The 23,756-nt window shown below is 36.4% G+C and overlaps 2 protein-coding genes across 2 annotated transcripts in view; one reads left to right on the top strand and one right to left on the bottom strand.

The window, feature by feature from the left end:
* Positions 1 to 1,766: 1,766 nt before the first annotated feature.
* On the bottom strand, positions 1,767 to 5,262 carry fetub (fetuin B). The gene is made up of 7 exons (XM_015048006.1): positions 4,941 to 5,262; positions 4,652 to 4,765; positions 3,597 to 3,684; positions 3,269 to 3,435; positions 2,923 to 3,036; positions 2,705 to 2,791; positions 1,767 to 2,588 (listed from the first exon to the last, which is right to left on the bottom strand). The coding sequence occupies exons 1-7, from the start codon at positions 5,142 to 5,144 to the stop codon at positions 1,944 to 1,946; spliced, it is 1,419 nt and encodes a 472-aa protein (XP_014903492.1). The 5' UTR covers positions 5,145 to 5,262; the 3' UTR covers positions 1,767 to 1,943.
* Positions 5,263 to 22,912: 17,650 nt separating this feature from the next.
* rgs4 (regulator of G protein signaling 4) overlaps positions 22,913 to 23,756 on the top strand; it is a 9,661-nt gene continuing 8,817 nt past the window's right edge. Inside the window, exons 1-2 of the mRNA XM_015048009.1 lie at positions 22,913 to 23,115; positions 23,364 to 23,471. Coding sequence (XP_014903495.1) covers positions 23,072 to 23,115; positions 23,364 to 23,471 — 152 coding nt within the window. The 5' untranslated portion in view covers positions 22,913 to 23,071. The remainder of the gene's footprint in view (positions 23,116 to 23,363; positions 23,472 to 23,756) is intronic.

Below are 23,756 nucleotides of genomic sequence, written 5' to 3'. Positions count from 1 at the left end.
CTTTAACTTGAAATGACTCAATAGGTCAGTCTAGGGAAAACTTTGTTTTTCAATTTTGCAACTGAAGAGGCCCACTGATAACGACTATTTGCTTTGTCTGGAAATCTGATTGCATCAGTAAAAGTTCACAAAGACAAGGTATAAAGACTTTTTTTCAGTTTTAGCAACCTAGAGCACACAAAGGAGTAAAAGGCAATGAAAAGGCAGACAAATTAGCTAAATAGGGCTTTAGAGAGCATAATAACTATTACTTTTCCTTTTTGGGAAGGCAAATTAGTTAAGAGTAAATAAATAGAAATATGGCAAAAAAAATGTGGAATGAAGATAAGAAAGGAAGGTGTTTAAACAAAAGCCAACGTGAGTTAAAAATATTAATGAGAGAAAGGGAAGATCAAGTCATACCTGTCAAATGTCATTTTATGTGTTATTGGTCGGAAAAGTAGTGATAAATGTGAAGGATGTGGAGAAAAAGAAAATGTAGAACGTGTATTGATGAATTGTAAAATATGAGACTGAAAGAGAGAAACTGAGAAAAAATAGAATTTAATGAATGTAAGGTAGCATCGCTTCACATTCGGTGGCAGTATTCACCTGAAAGTTGCTTGTGATTAGCCTTAACAGAAAAGGAGAAGAAGAAGAAGCAGCCTCCGATGCCTGAGTGTTATTCTTCATGATAAACCAAACCCTCTGTGTTCCTGAACTTTCCTTGCTTGTTGAACCTTTTCAGGATTGCTGTGCTCATTTGGTCACCCCATTTGAAGTATTCTGGATTCCTTTGTTCAAGACCTCATCTGTACCATAAATGTTGGAACCCATCTCTGTGTCTGGCAGTTTTTACTCTCCATCATCCTCCTGAGTACTTAACCTGTCATTCACAGGTTGTCATTCACAATGACAGGGGTGTCAAACTCCAGTCCTCAAGGGTCGCTGTCCTGCAGTTGTTTAGATGTGCCACAGGTAAAAAACAGTGGAATGAAATGGCTTAATTACCTCCTCCCTGTGTAGATCGGTTCTCCTGAGCCTTGCTAATGACCTAATTATTCTTTTCAGGTGTGGTGCAGCAGAGGCACATCTAAAAGTTGCAGGACAGCAGCCCTTGAGGACTGGAGTTTGACACCCCTGTCACGAGAGGACCCGAATTTGGGTCCTCTCGTGAATGACAGGCTAACCTCTCATGTCTCAACACAGTGTTCTTGTTAGCGACTTCCAGTTCCTTCCAATACAGCCTAAGATTCATTATTAATTTTCTTGTAATAAAATCTTTAGATTTTACTTGTCTCCTCCGTGTCTGTGCATGTGGGTCAGAAGATTAGATACTAACATGACAGTTTGACATACTGTATATTTACTAGACTCTGGGTTAATCTAAAAAGGTCTGTAATACTCCATTACAACAATTTAAAAAATGCAAATGTAAACACTGCAATTCAGAGTTTAAATGTTTTCTGCACAAAACAGATTTGATCATGCTTCTTGGGGACATTGAACCAACACGAAACAGACAGCAACAAACTAAGCAAACTATCTGTTCAACACTTTTTGTGAAAATTATCAGTTTTTTGAACCCTTGAGAGACACCGGATTTCTTTTTTTTATTTAAAATCTCTGACACACAGGATTAAAAAAGAAAAAAATAAAATGTCTAATGATCCTGGTTTTAGTCAGTGAGCTTAGTTCAAAAAGACATTTAGGCACAGTCAGCTATACAGTTGCCATTTTTACCAATGACCCATTTTCAGATTCTGATCTTTGTTGTTCAGATGGCACAAATTAAAAGAAGTTTATTTTTATACACTTTGTCTTTATTAAATGGTCAAATAGGTGGCATTTCACAAGTTATGTATTCAATAATGACCAGGAAAAGTAGTTGTTACAATACTTAGACAATTAGTATCTGAATTCTCTCAGAAGTTTTGCTCTCTTTCAGGAGCAGTTAAGTCCCATCATGCAGCAGGCTTGAACAAGGGATCCTCTAAAAAGAGTTTGTTCACTAGACTCTTTCCTTCTGTTGGATTGGCACACTCTGCTGAGCGAGAGGTAGGGAAGGGCAGGATGGTTGGTTCAGTCTGTCCCGGAATACTGGGGTCAGGTTTGAGGGGCAGAGTGACTCCAACTTCAGGCCCACCTGCGGGAACGTCGGGGAAGGAAGGCAGGATCATTGGTTGGTCAATGGCAGGCAGAGTCCTTATCAAGCCTTCTGGTTTGTGTTGTTTGGTCTGATGCTCATGCAAGTGGTGATGGTGGTGATGTTCATGCTCATGCAGGTGAGTATGGTTATGCTCATGGTCATGGTCATGGCTCCCGCCATGATGACCGTGTTCGCGGCTCCTGTTATGATGACCGTGTCCGCGGCCCCTGCCCTGACCATGTTCATGGCTCCCGCCATGATGACCGTGTTCGCCTCTCCTGCCCTGACCATGTTCGTGGCTCCTGCCCTGACCATGTCTATGCCCATGTCCACGTGAGTGACCTTTGCCATGCTCTTTGTCATGGTCATGGCCCTTTCCATGTTCATGTCTGTGTGTGTCATTGTGTGGGTGGTCAGTTGCATCACCCAGCAGATGTTGTACTTTTTCTCTTTCAGCAGCCTGTGGAAAGTCAAGAAAATCAAGATTTGTATCATGTGGAACATTAGAGAAACGCATTTGAAGCTGGTATAAAAATGATACCAATAAAAGAGCTTATTACAGAAACTGTAGGTTACCTCTTGCTCATAGATTTCACACTCTACACTAATGTCTTCATCAGCAGCTGGGGTGTTTATGAGAGATGCCTTACAGAAGCCCTTGTGCTGAGAACAGAAGCATATTTTAAATGTAGTTTTCCACTCCATTCAGGTCACATGGTGAAAGCACATGTAAAAGGACCAATACAGATTTATGACCACATAAATTTTAAGGAAAATATTTTGATATGACTCACTGAGAATTCGCATGTCATGATAGGACACTTTTCACCTGCTGGTGACTGTTTAAACTTTCCGCAAACAGTCTCCTGAATAGTGTACTCCACATTGTAATACATGTCCATTGCCATCTGGAGACAAATGCAAGAAAAGAGAAAAGGTTTTTAAAATAGGATACAGCAGTAGAAAATATATATAATCAGGAGATTCTTACAAACTGTTCAATTGATGTAACTTGTCAAAATTTCAACTAAAGGCATCTTTTACCTTGCTTTAACTAGAACACAAAATAAGATGAGATAAATGGTATACAGTGCAATGTTTGTTTGGTATTATTTTATTTTATTTATTTATTTTACTTACGCCGGCAGAAGCGCGTAAGATTTTGAGCAGAGCAAAATGATTGTTCAGTCCACTTTCATTGTTGAACTTCTCCAGTGATCGAGACACAGTCTTCTGGACCTGTTCGGTGCCAAAGCTGATGAAAGTTGGACAGTCGGGGCAAATCTCTGTCACCCTGGCTGCAGGAACTGAGTAAATATAAAACATCCTTTTAGTGATTGGATATTGTAATAATGTGTTGCATTTGCTAATGCTAATCTCGCAAAGTTCTTTTTTATGAGAAATCTTAACTTTTAGCACAAATCCACACACACACAAGAATATTTAATACAATATTTTTTTTTCATACCCGGCCTAATAACACAGTTGTATTTGTAGAGACGAACCACTCTGTGTGGCTTATTGATGTAGATGGCAGCCTTGCATTGCCCATACACCTGCAAAAACACAGATATATATATATATATATATATATATATATATATATATATATATATATATATATATATATATATATATATATATATATATATATTTGTTTGAATTTTTTTTCCCCAAACATGGTTATTTCGTATTCCAATGGATTAGGAGTAGAGTCAACCTTATCAATAGAAAACAGAAAATATTAGTTTTGTTTTTAACCCTCAATTAATAGGTTGTTTGACAAACAACTTTAAAATTAGAACCATGGTGTCCTAGCTATTTTTATTTTTGCTTGAAGCATGCATTTTCATCTAACAACAGCAGTGCTTTTACTTTAAAGATGGATAGTGGAAGGAGTAGTTGTGTAGGAATTACCTTCATTTGTTTCCAAAGTGGGAATTTGGGTCTCAGAAGGATGTCAAACCTAATTTAATCACGTTCTGGGTGCAACTTGCAATGTAAATCTATGTTGTTAAATTTTTGGGGGGAATTAGTTAGATGTGTTACTTTAAGTACTGTAGCAGAACAATAACAAATATTGATTAAGAAGTTCTGCATATACATCTGAATTAATGAAGTATACACTAGCTGAAGTGCAACAAAATTGTTTTCTACTGTGGTTATGATCTAAGAAACAGCTGCTTTTCTTTATCTACCAGGGTGTATCTGATGAAACCCATCACACATAGTGTTAGATTAGATTTTTTAAAATCTTGATTTAGAGATGCTTATGTTTTACTTCTCCACAGGCAGAGGAGTAAAGATTATTAATTTCTATGCCTGTTCTGCCTATGTACTTTATAATAATTCACTGAGCTGCCATTAAGTTGCATTAGTTGCACCTTAAACAGATGATGTGAAAGGAGCCTGTTTCTGCTGACACCAAAAGTTAGCTATGAATGAATAAGTGATAAAGAACAAGTTGAAGGACATAATTTACTTGTGTGTTTATGTGTTAAGAATGAAGATTTGAGTTCTAACCGGCATCTGAGTTTCGGGACGAGCCTCGCATTGCTTCCAGTCCCTTCTACTGAGAACACTGCAGTTGGTCTCCACTACATCCAGAGTCAGATAATAAACTACTCCGTTTTCTCCCTGTAACACACAAATAACAATATATAAGGTAACAATGTGTGATTTGTCATATCTCCAAAGTTTTATCTTTCAATCAATGTACAAAAAAAAAAAAAAAAAAAAAAAAAAAACGTATTGGGTATTATATACTTTGCCAAGAAATACTCATCAGTGGGGCTCAATTGGTATTACTTACATGTCTATCCAGGTGGACATTGGAAAGCTGGTGCAGGCTGAAGACGTAGCCATCCACTCGATCAAGGTTGATCTTGCTGAGAGCTAAATGAGAAGCGCTCACAGCTGATGGATCTTCACAGGAACCTGGCTGGATGCCACCCTGCTCAACTGGTGCACTGTAGACGCTCCCCACTACCAGCAGGAACAGGACACAGGTCTTCATCGCAAAGCCCTGTCTTGACCCTATCTCTGTCAAACTTACTATGCCTCTTTCTCACACACCAACCAAACAGAGGAGAGATGCCAGGAGAGAGGAAAATGATGACCCTTTATATTCTTGCTGACTATCATACCCACTCACAAAGGCCATGTATCTCCTTTAACCTAGAGTCAACACAACCCTCGACCTCTGTTTCATTCCTAAACAGATCGTCACATCTAAGACTTTACTCCTACCGCTCCACCAACCAATCAGCTACAGCACAGACTTGCACAATGGAGTTTATCAGCCCTGTCTCCTCTTTAGGATCAATATGGTCGGGTGGTTCGGAGACCTTTGGTTGATTGGTGGAAGTCACGTGATCTTCTCTTGGCACTAACATTTAGTTTACTCAATGGCAAGGCTGATCCTAAAGGTTTAAAAATTAACATTTGCAGAAAGTCTTTAAAGCTTTAGTCAAAATTCAAAGAGAAGCAAACTGAAGTCTATAGAAGTGACATTTGGTAGTCAGTTGGAACATGAGACCATTTTGGTTCAGCACTTTGTCAAATTTTGAGTTATTCCTTTTCTGATTATCATCTGAATTTGGAAAACGAGTTTATATTTATTTTCAGATTTTGCAGAGATGTCTTTGACCTTTGTCCAAATAAATAAACAAGACAGAAAACCATTTACTAGAAAGTAAATATTTATGTGCAAAAGTACACCCATGTAGCAAATTGGTCACAAAGACCTGTTTATATGAATTTTTGAATGGCTCAATGTTGACTAAATGACTGGTAAAGATAAACCTCTGAAAGCAAATAGCCTTTGTACATTCCACCATCATCTAAATGACAGAATAGTAGAATATCCTTATGGCACTATACTTGTTTATCTGTTCACAAAATTATATTAGATATATTTATTACTGAGTCAAAATTTTTCAGTGGATAAATGCTGAAAATATAATTTAACTTTATTCATTTAGCAAATCTGCCATTTAAATCAAAGCAAATATTTAGAAGGTGCAAATTTATGTTATATACAGTGCCTCCATAAAGAATGTGCATTGCTTCATTTTATCCAAATTGTAATAAATCAATCTTTTTCATCAATCTTCTGACACACAAATACTCCATTATGACAATGTGGAAAAAAGCTTTTGAGATTTTTGCAAATTTATTAAAAATACCAAATCAAGACATCAAATCTAAGTGAGTATTCCCAACTGGAGATCAAAATAGATGGTCCCACAGTCTACAGGGCAAACAAACAGCTCAAAAACAGTATTCTCTTGAGGCACAAATCTGGGACAAAGATTGAACTCTTCAGTATGAATGACAGGGATCATGTTTGAAGGAAACAAGGCACGGCTCATCACCAGACGACATACCATCCCTGCAATGAAGCATGGCAATGACCCAAATGACAGGGGCCACTCAAAGGAGTGGCTTTAGAATTTGCTGGATTGGCCAAGTAGGAATCCAGATTTGAATCCGATTGAACATTTCTGGAGAGATCTGGCTGTGTAGAGATGTCTACATGAAACCTGATGGAGAAGTTTCTTCAATGAAGAATAAGCCAAATTGCCTTAAGATAGGTGAGATAAGTTTGTGGCATCATATTTGAAAAGACAAAGTATTGAGTAAAGGCTGTAAATATTTATATAAATGTGAGTAAGTGTTTCTATATTTTTAATCAATAAGTACAAATCTCTAACTTTTTCCTACATTGTCATAATGGGGTATTTATGTGTAGAATTTTCAGGAAATATTCATTTATACAATTTGGAAAGGCTGTAAAATAACCAAATGTGGAGAAAAGAGAAGTGCTGTGAATACTTCCTGAATGCACCGTATAAGCACAAATATAATTGGAAAAGGACAAATCAACATGACCTTTTATAACTGTGAAGACACTGAGTGCCTGAAGCTTGGAGCCAATGTCCTTAATCAAAGACCAGGTTTCCTCCTCTGTAAATCTTTCCCACATTTTCTGCAGCTGTCTTCAGTTTTTTTTTTTTTTTTTTTGTATGTTTGTTAGTGTTTTTGCTGTTCAGTGGAAAAGATGCTAAATAAAACTCCTGCAGAATATTTTCATTCATCGTATACCTAAATTCTAACCTCTTAGCTTGTTTGTGGTGATTTCTGTTTATGCGCACACACACAAAAAACAGATTTTAACTGTTGCACATTTTTTGTTGCTCATTAACTCAAATAAAAAAAAAAGCATACCAACTTTGCTTACCTAATCTGTAAAAAGGCTGCTGTTTGTACGTGACTGAAATCACAAACTTTGAGATAAAAGCTGTACAGGGTTAGAATTGCTCAATGGCCAGACTTTGCTCTTTTCACTGATCATTGCGTTGTTCCTCCCTCTTTCGCAGTTCCATTGCCTAATTTAAGCCTGTGGTTGTTTGTCTGTTCTGTTTCCATCATTCCCACCAACTTCAGCCTAGGCCTGAGCAAAAACACCGCTTCATAAAGAGCTGGAGGTCATTTGCATTGTGTGTTAGTTTCCTTCCTTAATTCCTGCTTCAAGTCCATTCAGAACCAAATTGGCACAAGGCTTTGTTTCAACATTTTAAAGTATTCTGAACAAAATAAATTAACTCCTTTTTCTTTCCTTTGTAATGCTGGTATTGGACTGCAAACACCATAAACATGTATCAGCTTAATAAATATTACTTGCCCTCTGCTTGTATTTTTTTTTATAAATCCAACTCAAAAAATGTACAACACAGATCACCTTGTTCCTTCTTTCTGTCTATTCGTTGGTCTGTCCATCCAAGACGCTGCTTTTGTGGATGGATAGATAATTTTGTGAAACTTGTTCAAGAACAGTATTATATCTGGGCATTTCAATGGTATACATACATAACTGTATGAACAGATGAATGTGGCACCTTGTCCAAACATCCCTGCTATAGTATCATAAAGGTACAAACACAACCTTTTTGCTTTCCTAACTTCCCACTGAATGGCTTTCAGAACTTCCTCCACATAAGCTATCTGAAACTCACAAAACAATGACAGCATCTGTTTTTGCCAAACAGCTTAAAAGCGTAGCAGTCATTGTAAACATCTCAATTTAACAAAACTAATGTGAAAATCTAGGTATTTATTTTTTTTTGGTCATATCATAGGAATATAGCTTTATTTTCAAAGACACTTATTTCAAACACAAGATGGTGCTGGAGTCCAAGTCCCTGTGAGACATGCATTCAACATGTTGCTGACAGATTTAAATCAGTGTTGCAGTGAAAAATGATGCGTTTGTTTAGGTCTACAATCAAAACACACTGAGCAATATTCACTCCAGAAAAAAAAAAAGACAAATAATAGTTTCTGTTCCACTCATCAACATTACTAGTAGAGAGACCAATGGTCATCTCAGGAGAAAAACACAGAGCCTAAATTATGATTAGAATCGTTTGAGTCTACACCAGTCAGCATATGTTCAACACTTCAAGCATTGAAAATAGAGGCAGCATCGATGGTCAGCTGTGATTTGCAAAAATGGTCTGTATGTGTTGAAAACAGAAATAATGATGAGCTCAGGGGCAGATGAAGAACAACTGTGGCTCTTGGCACAAAGTCGTGACTGTGAAACAGTTTATCTCATCTGAGTTTCAGCTCTGGCTGCTTGTACAGGGAGTATATAATAACCCCCTCATTGTGCCCAAGACTCGGACAGTTTTCAGGCACCTTCTTTGCAGTTTATACATCACACATTTGGTTTTCATTGCTTTGTATTCAATTTAAAAGCTAAAAACCCTTTCAACTAATATGAGTGGTAATATGAGAGGGAACACATACATATGGAGGGTTGTTCCTTAACCCACAGCTGAGATATTGAAATAAAGACTAATTCCTGCCTAACCCTCCAAAAATATTTACAGTATTGCTGATTGTGAAATGACGGCATAGCAATCTGAGAACTTCAATCAATCCAGCAAGACTCCTTATAAAGACATTGTGATGCTATCGCAATACCTTTAGGCTCCAATTCTTGCCCAGATGCCACAAAGTCTACCTGACAGATTGTTCTTGGAAAAGAAATAATCAAATTATATCCTTGAGGCATATAAAAATAAGTAAATGTACTTTAGAAACTAGTGGTTCAGTCTGTGTTCCATTCTATATCAAAAGGAAAGCTTCAAAATATATCGTATGAGGTAACATTTTATTTGAAGGGGTGTACATAAGACTGCATAAGTCGATCATAAAATGACAGCAACAAAAAGGCATTTATTAATATAATGCTTCAATTGTTGACTGTATGTTCTATGACTTTGTATTTTTGCGTTTTTATGAAATAAAGCACATTGAACTGTCTTGTTGCTGAAATGTGCTATACAAATAAACTTGACTTGACTTTAACTGTACCATGTTATGATTAGGAGCAAATTGGTCTGTATGCATGGATTTAATTTGCACCAGATTGAATTCAATAAAATGTGAAATTAACCCAACTGTCTTGAAACATGTGTTGGGACTAGCTTTATTTGGAATTGGAGGTTTATAATAAACTAAGTAAAACTAAAATTATAATTAAAAGCCAATACTGTTTGGCTGTTTTTTTTTTTTTAAAGAAGCCAAACAAACCAGAACAATCAAACAAAACCCCCCACATCAGTTTAATTTTCTTAAAGGAGCAATGTCATGTAAAATCAACTTTTTTTGAGCTTTACATCGCATTATAATGTCATTCCCTCATCGAAGACATACCTGGAGTATTGCCTTGATTCTTTCATGCGTGTTTGAGAAATCCTCTTATCTCCCATGACAACGATTCAGCTGTGCAAAATGCCTGGAGGAAATTAGCGCCGCCTTCGAGAAGCAGCTCCTCCTTGGAGCTGCAGTTTCCAAACTTCCATGCTTTTGCCTCACTGAGCAGTCCTCCCCCAAACCTCTCCCACTACTGGTTACTCTGCTCAGACTACCCAGCAGAAATTAGCAAACACCTGGTCGAACCGCACATCTCCTGAGCTCAATACACAATCTACTTCTCAGTGAAATCCTGGTAAAAACATAGTTAAAAGGGTTAATAGAGGAGCAAAGTTGTGTTAACTTCCTGAAGACTTCCTGAGTTTAAAAACTCAGAAGAGCATGAGGTTTTAAAGAGACAGAGGCCCAATTTCAAGGTGTTAAATTAGGAAGTAAAATTTATCTTAAATCATATTTGATATATATAGCATTTTTATAACAGCTGAAGTTAACATAGGTATACTTGATTATGCTATAAAATGGCACTATGTGCTCAGATAATAGTTGTTTACATACAACGTAGACACTCGTTTCAGTTGCAATACAAATTTATATATATATATCTACTACTTAGACTTTAGAGCACAATATTTTTTTGAAATAGCTACTGTAATCTGTTAAGGCAGGTACAAATACAAATTTGTAGTGGAGCAACTATGCTGACAATATTTTAAACAACTGTGATCTTTATACTAACCTCTACATTTTGGGCACACTGCCCAAGTTAAGAAAACTCCAAAGGGTTAGAAGATACAGATAAAGATATGCAGTACAATTATTATGTATCATGGCACACCTTTATTTGAAGAAAGTCAATTGGTTCACAAAAACAGCTAAAACTGAAAAACCATATGGTGCAGGACTGCATGACATCTCTTTTGATTACTATTGCTCCTTCATGATGTCCCTTTGGGATCTGGTGTGCTTTGTGCTGGTGGACGCAATCTGTCCCCCTAAGGAGACATCGCACCGGTCATTGAATGTTCTCTCTATGTCACTAAAATATCACTGAATCCCACACAGCTCTTATGAATGTTATATAAAATATCTAGGCTCAAACTGAATTTATCCATGTGACTGTGATTAATTTCATTAGCCCGGTGACGCACTGTAACTGTAGCCCTGAGCATAATGTGGTTATCTCCCATGTGACTTTAATAGAAGAAAATCTGCCATAAACAGTGTATAGTGTGCAGTCTGCATGTGCTCCAGATCATTTCCACATGCGCTAATTAACTGAAGCGGTGTTTACTACTAGCAGTTGCTTACCATAAAATGTTCAGGTCAGTAGTAAATAAAAAAAGGTAAACCAACAGTTAGTCTTGGAGTTAAAAATGTTATTTAAATACAAAAAATGTTTTTTAATTTAATACCCCTGTATTGAGTATCTTTCTTGTGTTTTTAATTATGTTTATCTAAACACAGCTGTGGGCAAATAACTCCCCGTCTTCCTTTGTATGCACCTAAATTGTAGCATGTGTAATGCTACTAATCCAGGAGCCACAGATTTTTTTGGTCGTGTTTAATTGCTTGCCAATTTTAAAAATTACAATTTTGTTGTTTTGTTTATTTGAATTGCATTTTAGGACATTCATAAGAAACAGTTCTTTGTTATGTCAACAGTTGAATCTAAAATGATTGATTTCCTAAAAGAAACATGTCTTTTTTTAGTTCATACTCATGAAATGTACATCACAACTCTCACTTGCATAATATTAAGCTAGTTAAAGTACTTATTTTACCATCCACACTGTTTTGCAATGATATTCACCTCCTCAGCTCCTCTGAGCACCTTTAAAGATTTTGGAGGAATCCATGAGTTGATGGAAGAAAGGAAAGTGGACTTTGTTCTATGGGGTTTAACATAGATTTAAACATAAAGACATTGAAATATTTTAAACATATTTAGTCACATTTGATACTGTTTACACAATTATGTTTTTGGATATTGTCTGTTAATTAAGATTATTATAATGCATAAAATAATTATGCATTATTTTATGTAGCTCTCTAATTCATAAAATTCCCATATATTACACTTACATTTGGGGATTAAACATGACACAAAAGACAGCTAAGAGGATTTGTTTGTGAATAATTTTTACAAACAAACAACCCAACATTTCTTTCACTTTACAATGTTTAAAATTACTTTTTCAAAGTTGTGTGTTTTGGAGTTGCGTTTAAAATTAAATATATACTGTTATATAACATGTTCTCATCCAGGTCATTAAATGTAGATATTTAACAAGTGTTCGGAGGAAAATGGGCTGAAATAGCTTTTTTCCATTACAACAAAAGAGAGCCAACATCATCACTGTGGCTTAATGTTCCAAATTACGCACCTCATGACAGGCTAATGGGGGACTTTGTGTGACTATTTAGTTGATTGCAAATGGACAGACACACACAGCAACACCTTACCTTCAGAAACATGCGTAGGAGCAGAGAAGATGCTTAAATGGAAATTTCCTTGAGAAAAAAATTATCCCAAAACTAAAATGCATTAGACTTTTTGAAAATTAGCACTTATTAATAATCACAACTTCAATAAAAGTTTGAAATATTAACTTTTTCTTAGATTTACAAAAGGTCAATGTTGTTTGCAACAGTTGCGAAATGAGGTTTCTGCCACTGAAATTACCAAGCTATTCCCTGACGTCAAAGTTACTGTGATTCAAAATCTTGACATTAGCTCTGTGAGTTACTCCCGTCACTGTTCCTTTCTGTCCCAACATGTTTGCTTGTTTTTAACCTGGAGATTGATCTTGTGCTGGTTAGACCTTCTGTTTAGCCTGAAGACTTCTGAGACAACACAGCCACTTTACCAGAGTCGTAAATAAAGACAACTGCATTTTTGTGTGTTCATTGTTATTTCACTTTGGATGCCAACTGTTTGCTTTTAAATATTTTCAGAAGTGTTCCCAGTCCTCTTACGTTGTTTACACCACAGTATTGTGTCTGTTTCCAAAAAGAAAATGCTTGTTTGGAATAATAAAATAAGAAATATTTGTAAAATTGTTTGGCCTCTTACCCCAACAAAAACAGTTTGTTTTAATTTTCTGGTTTTTATTATGATTCAATCATAAACTCTTTTTGCAATTTGATGAGTAGTATCTTTTGTTAAATCCTGAATTTTTGCTTCTGAAATACTTCTAATTTTGTGGAAGCTCTTTTTATCTCTGTTCGTTTATAGAACCTTCACACTGGTTTTAAAATGTATTAGATTTAGTTGTTTGTTATTACTACCCATTTTTCCTGTCAACAAAATATATTTGACACCCATTAAAGAACTTATCAAACAAAGAAAATATATTGCAGATAGCTTAGTTTTGTCCACAAGGGTTTGACAATAAAAAAGCCACATTAAAAATGTGAAAGTTTGCAGACTTGTCCCCATTTTTTTATATGATTCATCACCATATAACATGTAAGCAATGTGTGCATATGGTTTTGGGAACGAGACAGAATTATCTTTGTGGCACTTAGTCTCTTTACAAACACAATAAATTACACGTAATGCTTCCTGGCAATTTTGAGGCTTTTTAAAACATTTTTATACACAGCAACATGTACTTAAAAATCACACCAATTAAGGTTGCTCACTAACACTTTGACTCATTCGTCATCCCACTGTCGCCACATGAGATCAAAGCTGTGAATGCGGACCATTCCAGTGGCAGCATTTTTCGATAACTCAACCTACATGCTGTCCCTCACGTAGCCTCATCAGAGCTTATTATGGACGGACATGAATGACTTACTGACAGGGCCAGTAAATAATCACCACAGTCGCCCTGTGTGCAAGCACAGTGAGTTCTATGTCACAGGTCATTTAGCCGAGCCTGGAAAACTGTACCCCGTTGTTTGTGTTTGATATGCCTCTTACAGCTGAAATGGCAGAATGTACCTTTCTAATCAGCAGCTGTGTTTCAAAAACGAGAAAAAACATGTTCCAACTGTGTCCTGACTTGTTCTGTCGCTCCACCCACATGTATGTTAAAGTACAGTGCAGTAAAACTAAAAGTAATTCTTTGCACCAGAAATCGCCTGAGCTTAAAGCACCAAAATGACTAGCATTGACCCTGTTAGTACAGGTTACATGCTAAAATAAAAAAAAACAATAAATAAAAATAAAATATAGATATTAGAGAGTAGCATATTGTGCCAATATGCTGGGAGTGCCCTGCACATCAGGGGTTAATGTACATAGGCATCTGCAAGGGATAAATATTAGCACGCTTGAGTTTCAAAGTGGATTAGAGTTTAAAACTAGAATCAAAGGCAGAGCTGCTCCTGAAATCGTGGCTCATTGCACTGATAGTCTCTGTTCACATGTAAATAAGGCACCATCTGGATGAAAACCTAATAATATTTATTTCAACTGCAGACAACTTTTTTATCATTCTAGCAGATGAGAGCTGTTTGCATAATTCAAGTTGCACAGAAAAAAAAACACAAAACTTTTATTGTCAACATTTCTGATACATTTTAATTCCCTTGTAGCAGTACCTCAACTTGACAAGATTAAATGTTAGGTTGCCTAAGGCTATCTCAGTTTTGCAGCATTTGTGTCCTGTCAGAACTCTGCAGTCTTTAAATGTCTCTCTTGTTTGATCATTTAGGCCAGGTGCTTCTTTTAGTATAGGCTTTTTCTTTTTTCTTGAGATTGGAATAAACAGGTTCATCTGTTTACAATGCAGTGTTTTGCTATGTGAAAAAAAAAAAAAAAACACTGCATTGCTATAGAAAAATAGCAATGTGAAAAATCTAGTTCTAACTTGTTTCATCTGATAGTCCAGACAAAAGCAACAAAAAATCATCCTGTGGCCATTTCATTCCTTTTACTTCCTTTTAAATATGTAAAATAGGAAGATGCATTATTCCGTGACGTCAGGATGGATGTATTATGAAAGAGGATAATAAAGTGCATCATGCTCTGACGCACCTTTCAACTGTGTCATAGGTGGGAGGATGTACAGCACTCTCAACATTTATTGCTTCCTTTGCTAAAATTGTGTGTAAAAAGCCTTAAACTACGTTCGTCCGTTATTGCAGTAACATAATCTCATACTGTTCAGTAGGTAAAGAAAATATCATTGTATGAAATAACTGAAATATTGTCTGGTGGCTCTATAAGCACCAGCTCTTAGGAATCATATTGCCACGTGTACTATTATAGAAGAGGAAATACAATTGTTCCATAGTGCAGAAATTTCATTGTAACAGCAACACCTGTGATGAGACGGACTATGGCAGAATGTTTAGGGAACTTCTGAAAATAGCTAATTGGAGGTCCTGATGGACATGTCCACAGAGTAGAAGCTGAAGAGGAACAGTGCAAGCATAATTACCTTCAGGGCCCCCACACTGCAGACCAGCTTATCTGAAACACAGACCTGTGTACTCACATACTGTGGGTAGTTAGTGGGGCAGGCCAGGCTCCACTGGCTGGTCGTCCACTGCTGACATCTCCAGCTTGTCTCTCAGACTGTGGGTGCTGTGCAGGGGTGGACTGGACTGCAAACAAAAAATGGCCCTGGCATTTTGGCCATAGTGGCCACCATAATTATTTACATGACATGCAAAAGTACATGACATACCAGAGGATATGTGTTGTTTCAGCCTACAAGGAGGAGAGAAGCCACGTTAAAAACTTGACGCATTCTCTCACCACACTTTTCATCTTGGAAGAGATGGCCACAGTGTCACAATTCTCATCTTGAAATGGATGTCAAAGAAACTGTGCAAAGATGTCTTGTCAATGTTATATAATGGACATAACTGGCTACATTACCCCCCTCAGCAATAAAAAGTCTTAAGTATTACTCTTGCTTCAACTTTAATTGCCTAATCATGGCCAATATGGACAGAATAGCTTCATTGATTTTCTTCTCTGCCATTGACCAATCTACAACCATACAGGCAGACTAAAATTCTAAAGCAGCACAGAACGTCAACTACTATAACTTCTCCTCCAAATTCAATCTGAAAATTGAGCACAATGGGAGACATCCAGACAGAGTAGTGAAGAGAGATGAGAACCAAGCAGAATTGCATAAGGCGGCAATGGCTAGGCCGGACACCAGACTAGTGAAATGAAGTGATAGAGAATGGAAGCAACTTTTAAGAGTGTGATCATTCTCTAAATGTAAAAAAAAATATACATATATATATATATATATATATTTTTTTTAAATCAGTATTTTTAAATTCACTGTATCTAAGCTGGAATTTTAACATTACACTGGAACTTGCGTTTCTTTCACTTCCTCATTAATTCTCAGTGTTTGTCTGGTCCTCACTATTATCCTTTAATATTATCCATTCTCTGCAAAACTGATGACAATAATGTAGCTTACAAGAGAACTCCATCATGGCGCCTTGGAGGAGCAGTTGAATTGAAGAGAGGCGTGCTAAAGATCATTTATTGAGACAGAGCGACTTTACCACGACCATCCCTTGTCACCTGATGTTGTTTATGAGAATCTATGACCAGTGAGTGAAGCTACAATGATACAATGAAGCTACAACCTTTGGCACCATTTAATATAATACTAAATGAACATCCATCCATTACACAAACTGTACTTAAACTGATACCTATTACCAAAAACAAGTCCATTGTTCAGTGACAACAATTACTCTGAGTTCATTTGTTTTGCTCAGTATATCAAATCCAGGGGAGGTTCATCAGAGATCCTTTGCTTTGGATGCACAACCGACTGCAAATCTCTTCAAAGTCACACTTTCGAGTATTGGGAAATATAATGTGGTGATTTACAAAATAATGATTTTGCTAAACAGTGCCCCAAGTTTTGTACCATTACATATTAAAGGTGATCCATAATTAAACAATATCTATGGGGAAAATGTATATTTCCCTTTTTTTTAGGGATTGCTTTGTAATAATTCATCCAGGGTTCAGAGCCTTTGCACGTTTTGTCCAGTTACATGCATGCATTTGTATTTTATTCAGATGCACAAAGTAAAGTCAAGGTTATTTGAATAACAAATTTCATCTATTAAGGCAGCTCAAAGTGCTTCGCACCATGAAAACATAATACAGAAAATGAGCAGAGCAGTGAAGGCTGCCGTGAGCCGTCCTAAGCACTGCAGTCAGTCTGACACAGTCGTCCATCCTGTAGCACACTGTCGCCAGAGAAGAGACCCATTCCACTCCATGTCAATATTGAAAATGAATCGCTTAATTGCAAAGCTGTGTAATGCCATCGATCAATGCTCATCAAGGTCATGCTATTTCAACTCCTGACTCGCCACGGGGTGGGCAGGGCTGTATGTCTGAGTGAGATGGTTTCCGAATGCTGGACTATGACAAAGTTGTTCCAAACTGTCGGGCTGCAACCAATAGGGGAATTCAACTGGTTAGCATCATTCTACATAGCTCAAGTCTATGGGCTAGCAGCCACAGTCATTATAAACATATCATCAGAATACATATAAGAGGCAGTGTGGGGGTTTAGTTAGAAGCGTTATTGCCTTGCAGTTGTGTTTGAGTCTCAACCTGGAGTCTTTCTACATGGAACTGTTCTCCATATACATGTGTGGGTTCTCTCTGGTTTTCTCCCAAAGTCCAAAAAGATGACTGTGTTACAGTGAAGAGATAATAGAATTATCCCTGGGTATGAGTGTGTGGTCATGTATGATTGTTTGATGTGTGTGTCTCTGTTGCTCTTTAGTGGACTGGTAGCCTTTCCAGGGTGTACCCTGCCCTCAGTGACCGCCAGAGAAATGCACCAGATAAGCACCAGATAACCTACAAGGATAAGAAATTGTAGATAATGGATAGATTAGTAGGATAACTGTGGGGGTAAATATTAGGGAGCTATAGTCTGACTGTGCAAGGCTCGTTTTTTCCACATATTCAATATATTTTACTTGGGTTACATTTGCGACAGAAAGTAAAACCTCTCATTGATTTTTGACTTAGTTTTCATGTCAAACAAGTGAAATAAGTACTTTTTGGCACAGGGTTTTTTTCTTTTGGGATCAAACCCACACTTTACCAAATCAAGTTACGTACCAAATGTTGAGTATTTATTTACCAAACCCAGTTATTTATTAGTATTTATTTTATATCAGAAAATTAACAGAGGAAACTTAAAGTCCTGTTCAAGTTCAAAATTATCTGTTATAATTATTCTGTTATATAATGCTAATCCATCAAAACTGAATGATAATCCTTATTTAAATATGAATATAACTTTTTGCAAATTGTATCATCTGGAACATTATGATTACTAATGCTTTATTTCCATATTTTGTTGACTAAAATTAGAATAGTTTTTTTCTTCTTAAATTGGATGTTTTTCCAATTACTGTCCTGTTACACCTGCATGATTGTGTGTGACTTTGTAAGAACCACAACCACACAGAGGCATCGTCGTCTTTGCCTGCTGCGACTGGCTGGCATCTGGGGCTCTAATTACATCCTGCTGTCTGGATCAGTCGTGGTCAGCTGCAGGGGGCTGCAAGACAGAATTCATAAACAGCTCTGTTGTGGTAGAAACTAAGCAGACCTCCGTTATTTGGGCCCTTCACATATATTTTGAATATCTAACCACTGTGAAAAAGAGAAAGTGGGTTGTAGACTGTCTCATACAAAAACACGCACAATTCATCTAGACCTTGAAAGGCTTTAAAAAGTAAAAACTCTTTTGAAGACTTGCTCTAAAGCAAGAAAAGCTGGTGATATGTTGCACATTGTGACACAACAACATAAGAGAGATTACAAGAAAGACCAAATAAGGGAGAAAAACTGAGAACACGGTTTTAGTGAGCATGGGTGATACAAATCTCTGTCCAGGGTGCCAGCACAAAACAAAACAAAACAAACAAAAAAAAAAAACCTTCTGTCATTTACGTCCATACAAGCTTTTATTTCTTATTTCCATTGTCAGGTAATTGGGATAGAGTGATCAGAACAAATTGCACTCTGGCTAGGGAATGATGCTAAATTCAGTGTCTGAAATGTGTTGTCTAACTCAGGGGTACTATTGATTTCAATGTACGTGCTTCTACAGTCAGAAAAAGACTGCACAAGTTTGACTTTCATGGAAGATGTAGGTTAAGAAAACATTCTTCCTTGAAGATACGCATGACAGTAAGGCAAATATTTACCACAAAGAATAAAGACAAACTCCGCACATTTGAAAAAACAAAAAAACAAAAAAAACAAAATGAGTTTGAACTGAATTATTTCAACACCAGTACAAATTACTGATGTTGAAAATCAAAATACAGTCTCCCAGTTCCTGGAGTCAGTGCCAAATCAATTTGACACTGACATTTCATGTCTGGTTATTACACAAAATGCAATCTCTGTCCCAAGGTCGCATGGCCAAAGTAAAATTCTGAGCCATTCGTTCTTGAATGGTGCTTATTATTGACCTTTGGCCCAAGATGTACTGGTTTTAATCAATCAATCAATCAATCAATCAATCAATCAATCAATCAATCAATCAATCAATCAATCAATCAAATTTTATTTGTATAGCACATTTCAGCAGGAAGGCATTTCAAAGTGGAAAAAAAAAAATCACTAAAGCCCACACCCCTTTTCTAACCCTTTAGGACTTTAGTTGAAACGCCGTCAACTGGGACTCTAACCCTTACTTAGCCATAAGCAACTCTGAACAGGTGGGTTTTAAGTCGAGTTTTAAAGGCACTCAGTCATTCAGCTGTTTTACAGTTTTCTGGAAGTTTGTTCCAAATTTGTGGCGCGTATATGCTTAATGTTGCTTCTCCTCGTTTGGTTCTGGTTCTGGGGATGCGGAGCAGACCAGAACCAGAAGTACCTGAGGGGTCTAGACAGTTGATACAACAACAGATCTTTAATGTATTGTGGTGCTAACCCATGTAGTGATTTATAAAGTAACAACAGTATTTTAAAGTCTATTCTCTGAGGTACAGGGACCCAGTGTAGGGACTTTAAAACTGGTGTTATGTGCTTCATCCTCCTTGTTTTAGTGAGAACGCGAGCAGAAGAGTTCTGGATGAGCTGCAGCTGGAGGACTGATTTATTGAACAAATCTGTGAAGACGCTGTTGCAGTAATCAACTCGGCTAAAGTTGATTACTTTAGCCGCATGGATGATTTAAGCACACTTATGCACTGCCTTTTGCTTGTATGTGAAGTTTGTTATGAACAACCCATGCCTACTGCAGAAGTCAAATTACAGCTTCAATTCAGATCGATAAGATTTTTTTTCCCAGTCTCACCAATCAAACACCAACCTTTCCACATGGGTATAGTAATCCCTCAGGAATACCACAACATATCTAGATAATAGTCATTTCAGGACACATTCAGAGACTCCAAGAAGCTGCTGTTATCTGAACTGCTGTGTGGTACATAAGCATGGACAAGAATCATAACCATCCCTCTTTGACTATGAAGGAGCAAAGTAACAACCCTCTAGCTTATTGGAGAGAACTCTAAATACAAGAACAGTGACCAGGGGATTTGTGAGTTTTTCCACACCCAGGTGAGGCAACTTTTCTTCTCCTACTCATGAGTTGTCCAATAAGTCCCTATCTATTCTTCTTTCTCTCCTCTGTCTTTTTTCTATCTCTCCCTTTTAAATTATTACTCCACTGCCCTTCCTTTACATTTTCTTTATCCCTTTTTTTTCTTGTGTTGATTGTATTTGAAATAAGCCAAAGCTAATTCTAATCAAGTCTTTAATATCAGTGCATATCGAGTGGAGAATTATAGTGAAAGTAAAATGTGCAGAGAATAATTAAAATGTAAAAATAATAAAAATAATTAATGTACTCTTCCCTCTGTTTCCTGTTTAGAAAGGAAAGAGAAAACACAGTTATTTTAATGTATATATATATATATATATATATATATATATATATATATATATATATATATATATATACTATTTTCCTTTTCAGCATGTATAAATACCTGCATGCTGCTTATTAGAAAGTTAGATTTCTTATGTTATTTAGATCTCAGAATCGAAACTATTACACATCAAATAAAACAGGGCATAGAAAAGGATAAAAGAAGTGATGCTTACAATAATATACAAATGTATTATAAAACACTTAATCTCACCAATCGGCGCATTCCATGCATTTCTTCCCTGGACATGCAATACCCAATAGTCCAAGCGTCTGCCTCACAGAGCAACCCTCAGCAGCACCTTGCCCTCTCAGCTCCTCCAAACTAGCAGTTAACCAACCTACTGGACATCCAGTTCTGTGCAGCATTTTATGTACTCCTCAGTTCAATACTCTGTTTGTGAGTGGCTTAACAGAGAAATGTTGTTGTGATGATGTGCTGATGTGCAGAGTGTCAGAAAAAGTAGGAACTTCTTAAAGAGACAGAGGCCCAATTTCAAGGCCTCAGATCACTAAGTTCCTTGTTTTTTTTTTTTAGTTATGCTTGATATTTACAGCATTTTTAAAACAGCTGAGGGTAAGCTATACAATGTTACAGTGTTCCTGGAAAAAAATACATATCATTTTAATTAATTTGTGTAGGAAGCATATTTGCCTTCCTAGACAGTTATGCTGTGTTTAGAGCAAAAATGTCAATGAGATTATTTATTTATTTTCCGGAGTAACCAAAGGCATAGTATTTACAAGAATAGAGTTTAATTAAAGAAGCCTCTTGTGATCTTTAGAGGATGATATTTGTTCAGTTGTCTTTGTGAATTGAACCACTTAGCAAAATAAATAGAAAGAATCCCCATCTGCATTATCTATTAGACTTGTGATTTTGTAAATAGATTATTGACAGTCAGGTGGTTTGTGGCTTACCTGAAATGTGTGTCTTTGCATTGCAGCATAGTTTTTAATGATAAGCAAACAGGACAACAGAAAACCTTCAGGAACCTACAAAAATACACAAAAAAGCAAGAAACTAAACACAAAAGAACACAAGGCCAAACATTCCTAAAACTAATGAACAGAGAAAATTAAACTGTATACTGTGGATCATTTTAAACAATAAAGAGCTCAGAATTAATGAAAAATCAAATCAAACACAAACACCAGAAGAATAATAACAAAAACATCCATTTCCCAGTTATTTGCCAGTGACAATTTTTGGCGTCAGTAGAGACAGCACATTTTCAAGGACTTCTACTGTCGTTGTAATTGTTTTTCATAACACCGGAAACCCTATTAATTAACCATATACATTCACATGGGTCCAATCTTTTATACAGTGTTTAATATTAATCAAATTCCATTCAATTTATTTAAATAGTGCAAATTTACAACATGCTATCTCAAGCCACATTCATCACCCTTGCTTTAAGTTTATTTATAGAAAAGCAGATTTTTGCTGACCATTTGTTTCAGACCTATTATTGACTGATAACACTTAAGATGAACAAATAATCAGACTGCTAAACTTATGTGCGAGTGGAAACTCAAATGTAAATGTACAAATCAGACATGTGATAACAGAAGAGCTTTTAAACAAATCTAATATGGTTCCATAACAGTTTATATGTGCCATTTGAAATGGGAGGATATTAATAAAAAAAGACAGCCAAATGCTCTAAGTTAACATGCTTTTTTGAATGGATTACTCTAACTAATTCACAGACAATGTTATTGAAGGAATTTACCCTTATGTATTTAACTGTGAAAGTTCACTGCAGTGACATTTATTGAAAGGGACTCTTTCAATGAAAACAATTGACAATGGTTTTGCAGAAATACCTTGTTAAGTGCAGTAAAAAGAGCACAAGCATATGTCACTGTCAAAGCCCAGGTTAGATTTATGAAGGAGATAAATACTTTTTGCTTTTTCTTTCTCCTTCATATGAACACCTTCACAAGTTCCTTAAACACCCGAATGACCTCAATGGGGATAAATCACCTTTTGTTCAGGTTGATTTGAATCCCATCCGTTTTCAGTTTCTATTGTGTCTTCTCCCTTTTTTTCCTCCCTCTCTCAGCTACTACTTCTCTGTCTCTCTCTTCCTCTCTCCATCTGTTGTGATTGGCTGCTTTTCTCTCAATGCTTTCTGCTGGTATAAATCACTGCTGGGGGTGGAGATAAGTTCAGCTTGCTGTCTAATGCTGAAGGACAACGCTATAAAAACTCTGCTGGTCACAATTGCTCAGTTTCCTCTCTTCTGTGATAGAGAAAAACAAGTTGTGACTTTTGGATTTTTAGAGCACCATCATGTGTAAAGGACTTGCGACACTCCCTGCAACCTGCTTGAAAAGGTAAGATCAGTGTAATTAAAACAAGAGGGAATAAGTTGTTATGCTAACGGAAATCAAATCAAATACTGTCTTCACTTTTTCTTCAACTGTATATTTTTAGAAACAGAATACTACTGTTTGAAACTAGTTTGTATATTATATTTATCAATATAAGAGCTCTTGAACACTTCTATGATTCCTAGCCATTCTTTTAATGTATTTTTTTTGATGCAAACAAACTGAAATCTTTGAAATGCATGTTTCCACAGTGCTAAAGACATCAAGCACAAAATAAGCTTCTTACTACAGAAGCCTGAACCTCAAGCTGCAGATCAGAAGGAGATAAAGGAGAAAACTGCAACGGCTGTTACAAAGAGGTCAGAAAAATTCAAATGGTTTTGTTTTCTCGTTCTTTTTCTGTTAAATTTGATTTGTCACAAAGTTTAACATGTTCCTTTTCCAAAATATTAAAAAATACATCCTAATGCTCCTTGTAATACACCTGTAATACACCTGTTGCATTAAGAACAATACAAATATTCATGTAGGAGAGAGTAATGTGGATAAACATATGTCTTGGTTTGTTTGTTCTATTTTATTTCAGTCTAACATTGTTTAAGCACAACCATAAAACATTTGTTTTATGCACTGTGAAGTGCTTT

This window comes from Poecilia latipinna, unplaced genomic scaffold, assembly GCF_001443285.1.
Source record: "Poecilia latipinna isolate Pla-1442-1.1 unplaced genomic scaffold, P_latipinna-1.0 Scaffold855, whole genome shotgun sequence".
NCBI lineage: Eukaryota > Metazoa > Chordata > Actinopteri > Cyprinodontiformes > Poeciliidae > Poecilia > Poecilia latipinna.
The sequence above is the reverse complement of the archived record's forward strand: the minus strand, read 5'-3'. Positions and strand labels throughout refer to the sequence as shown.

Excerpts from the sequence above, each read along its gene's own strand:
- fetub (XM_015048006.1), bottom strand. The coding sequence starts at position 5,144 with ATGAAGACCTGTGTCCTGTTCCTGCTGGTAGTGGGGAGCGTCTACAGT. Across the intron at positions 2,792-2,922 it reads TCATGACATGCGAATTCTCA|CACAAGGGCTTCTGTAAGGC; the intron begins GTGAGTCATATC and ends TTCTGTTCTCAG. Across the intron at positions 2,589-2,704 it reads GTGAAATCTATGAGCAAGAG|GCTGCTGAAAGAGAAAAAGT; the intron begins GTAACCTACAGT and ends GACTTTCCACAG.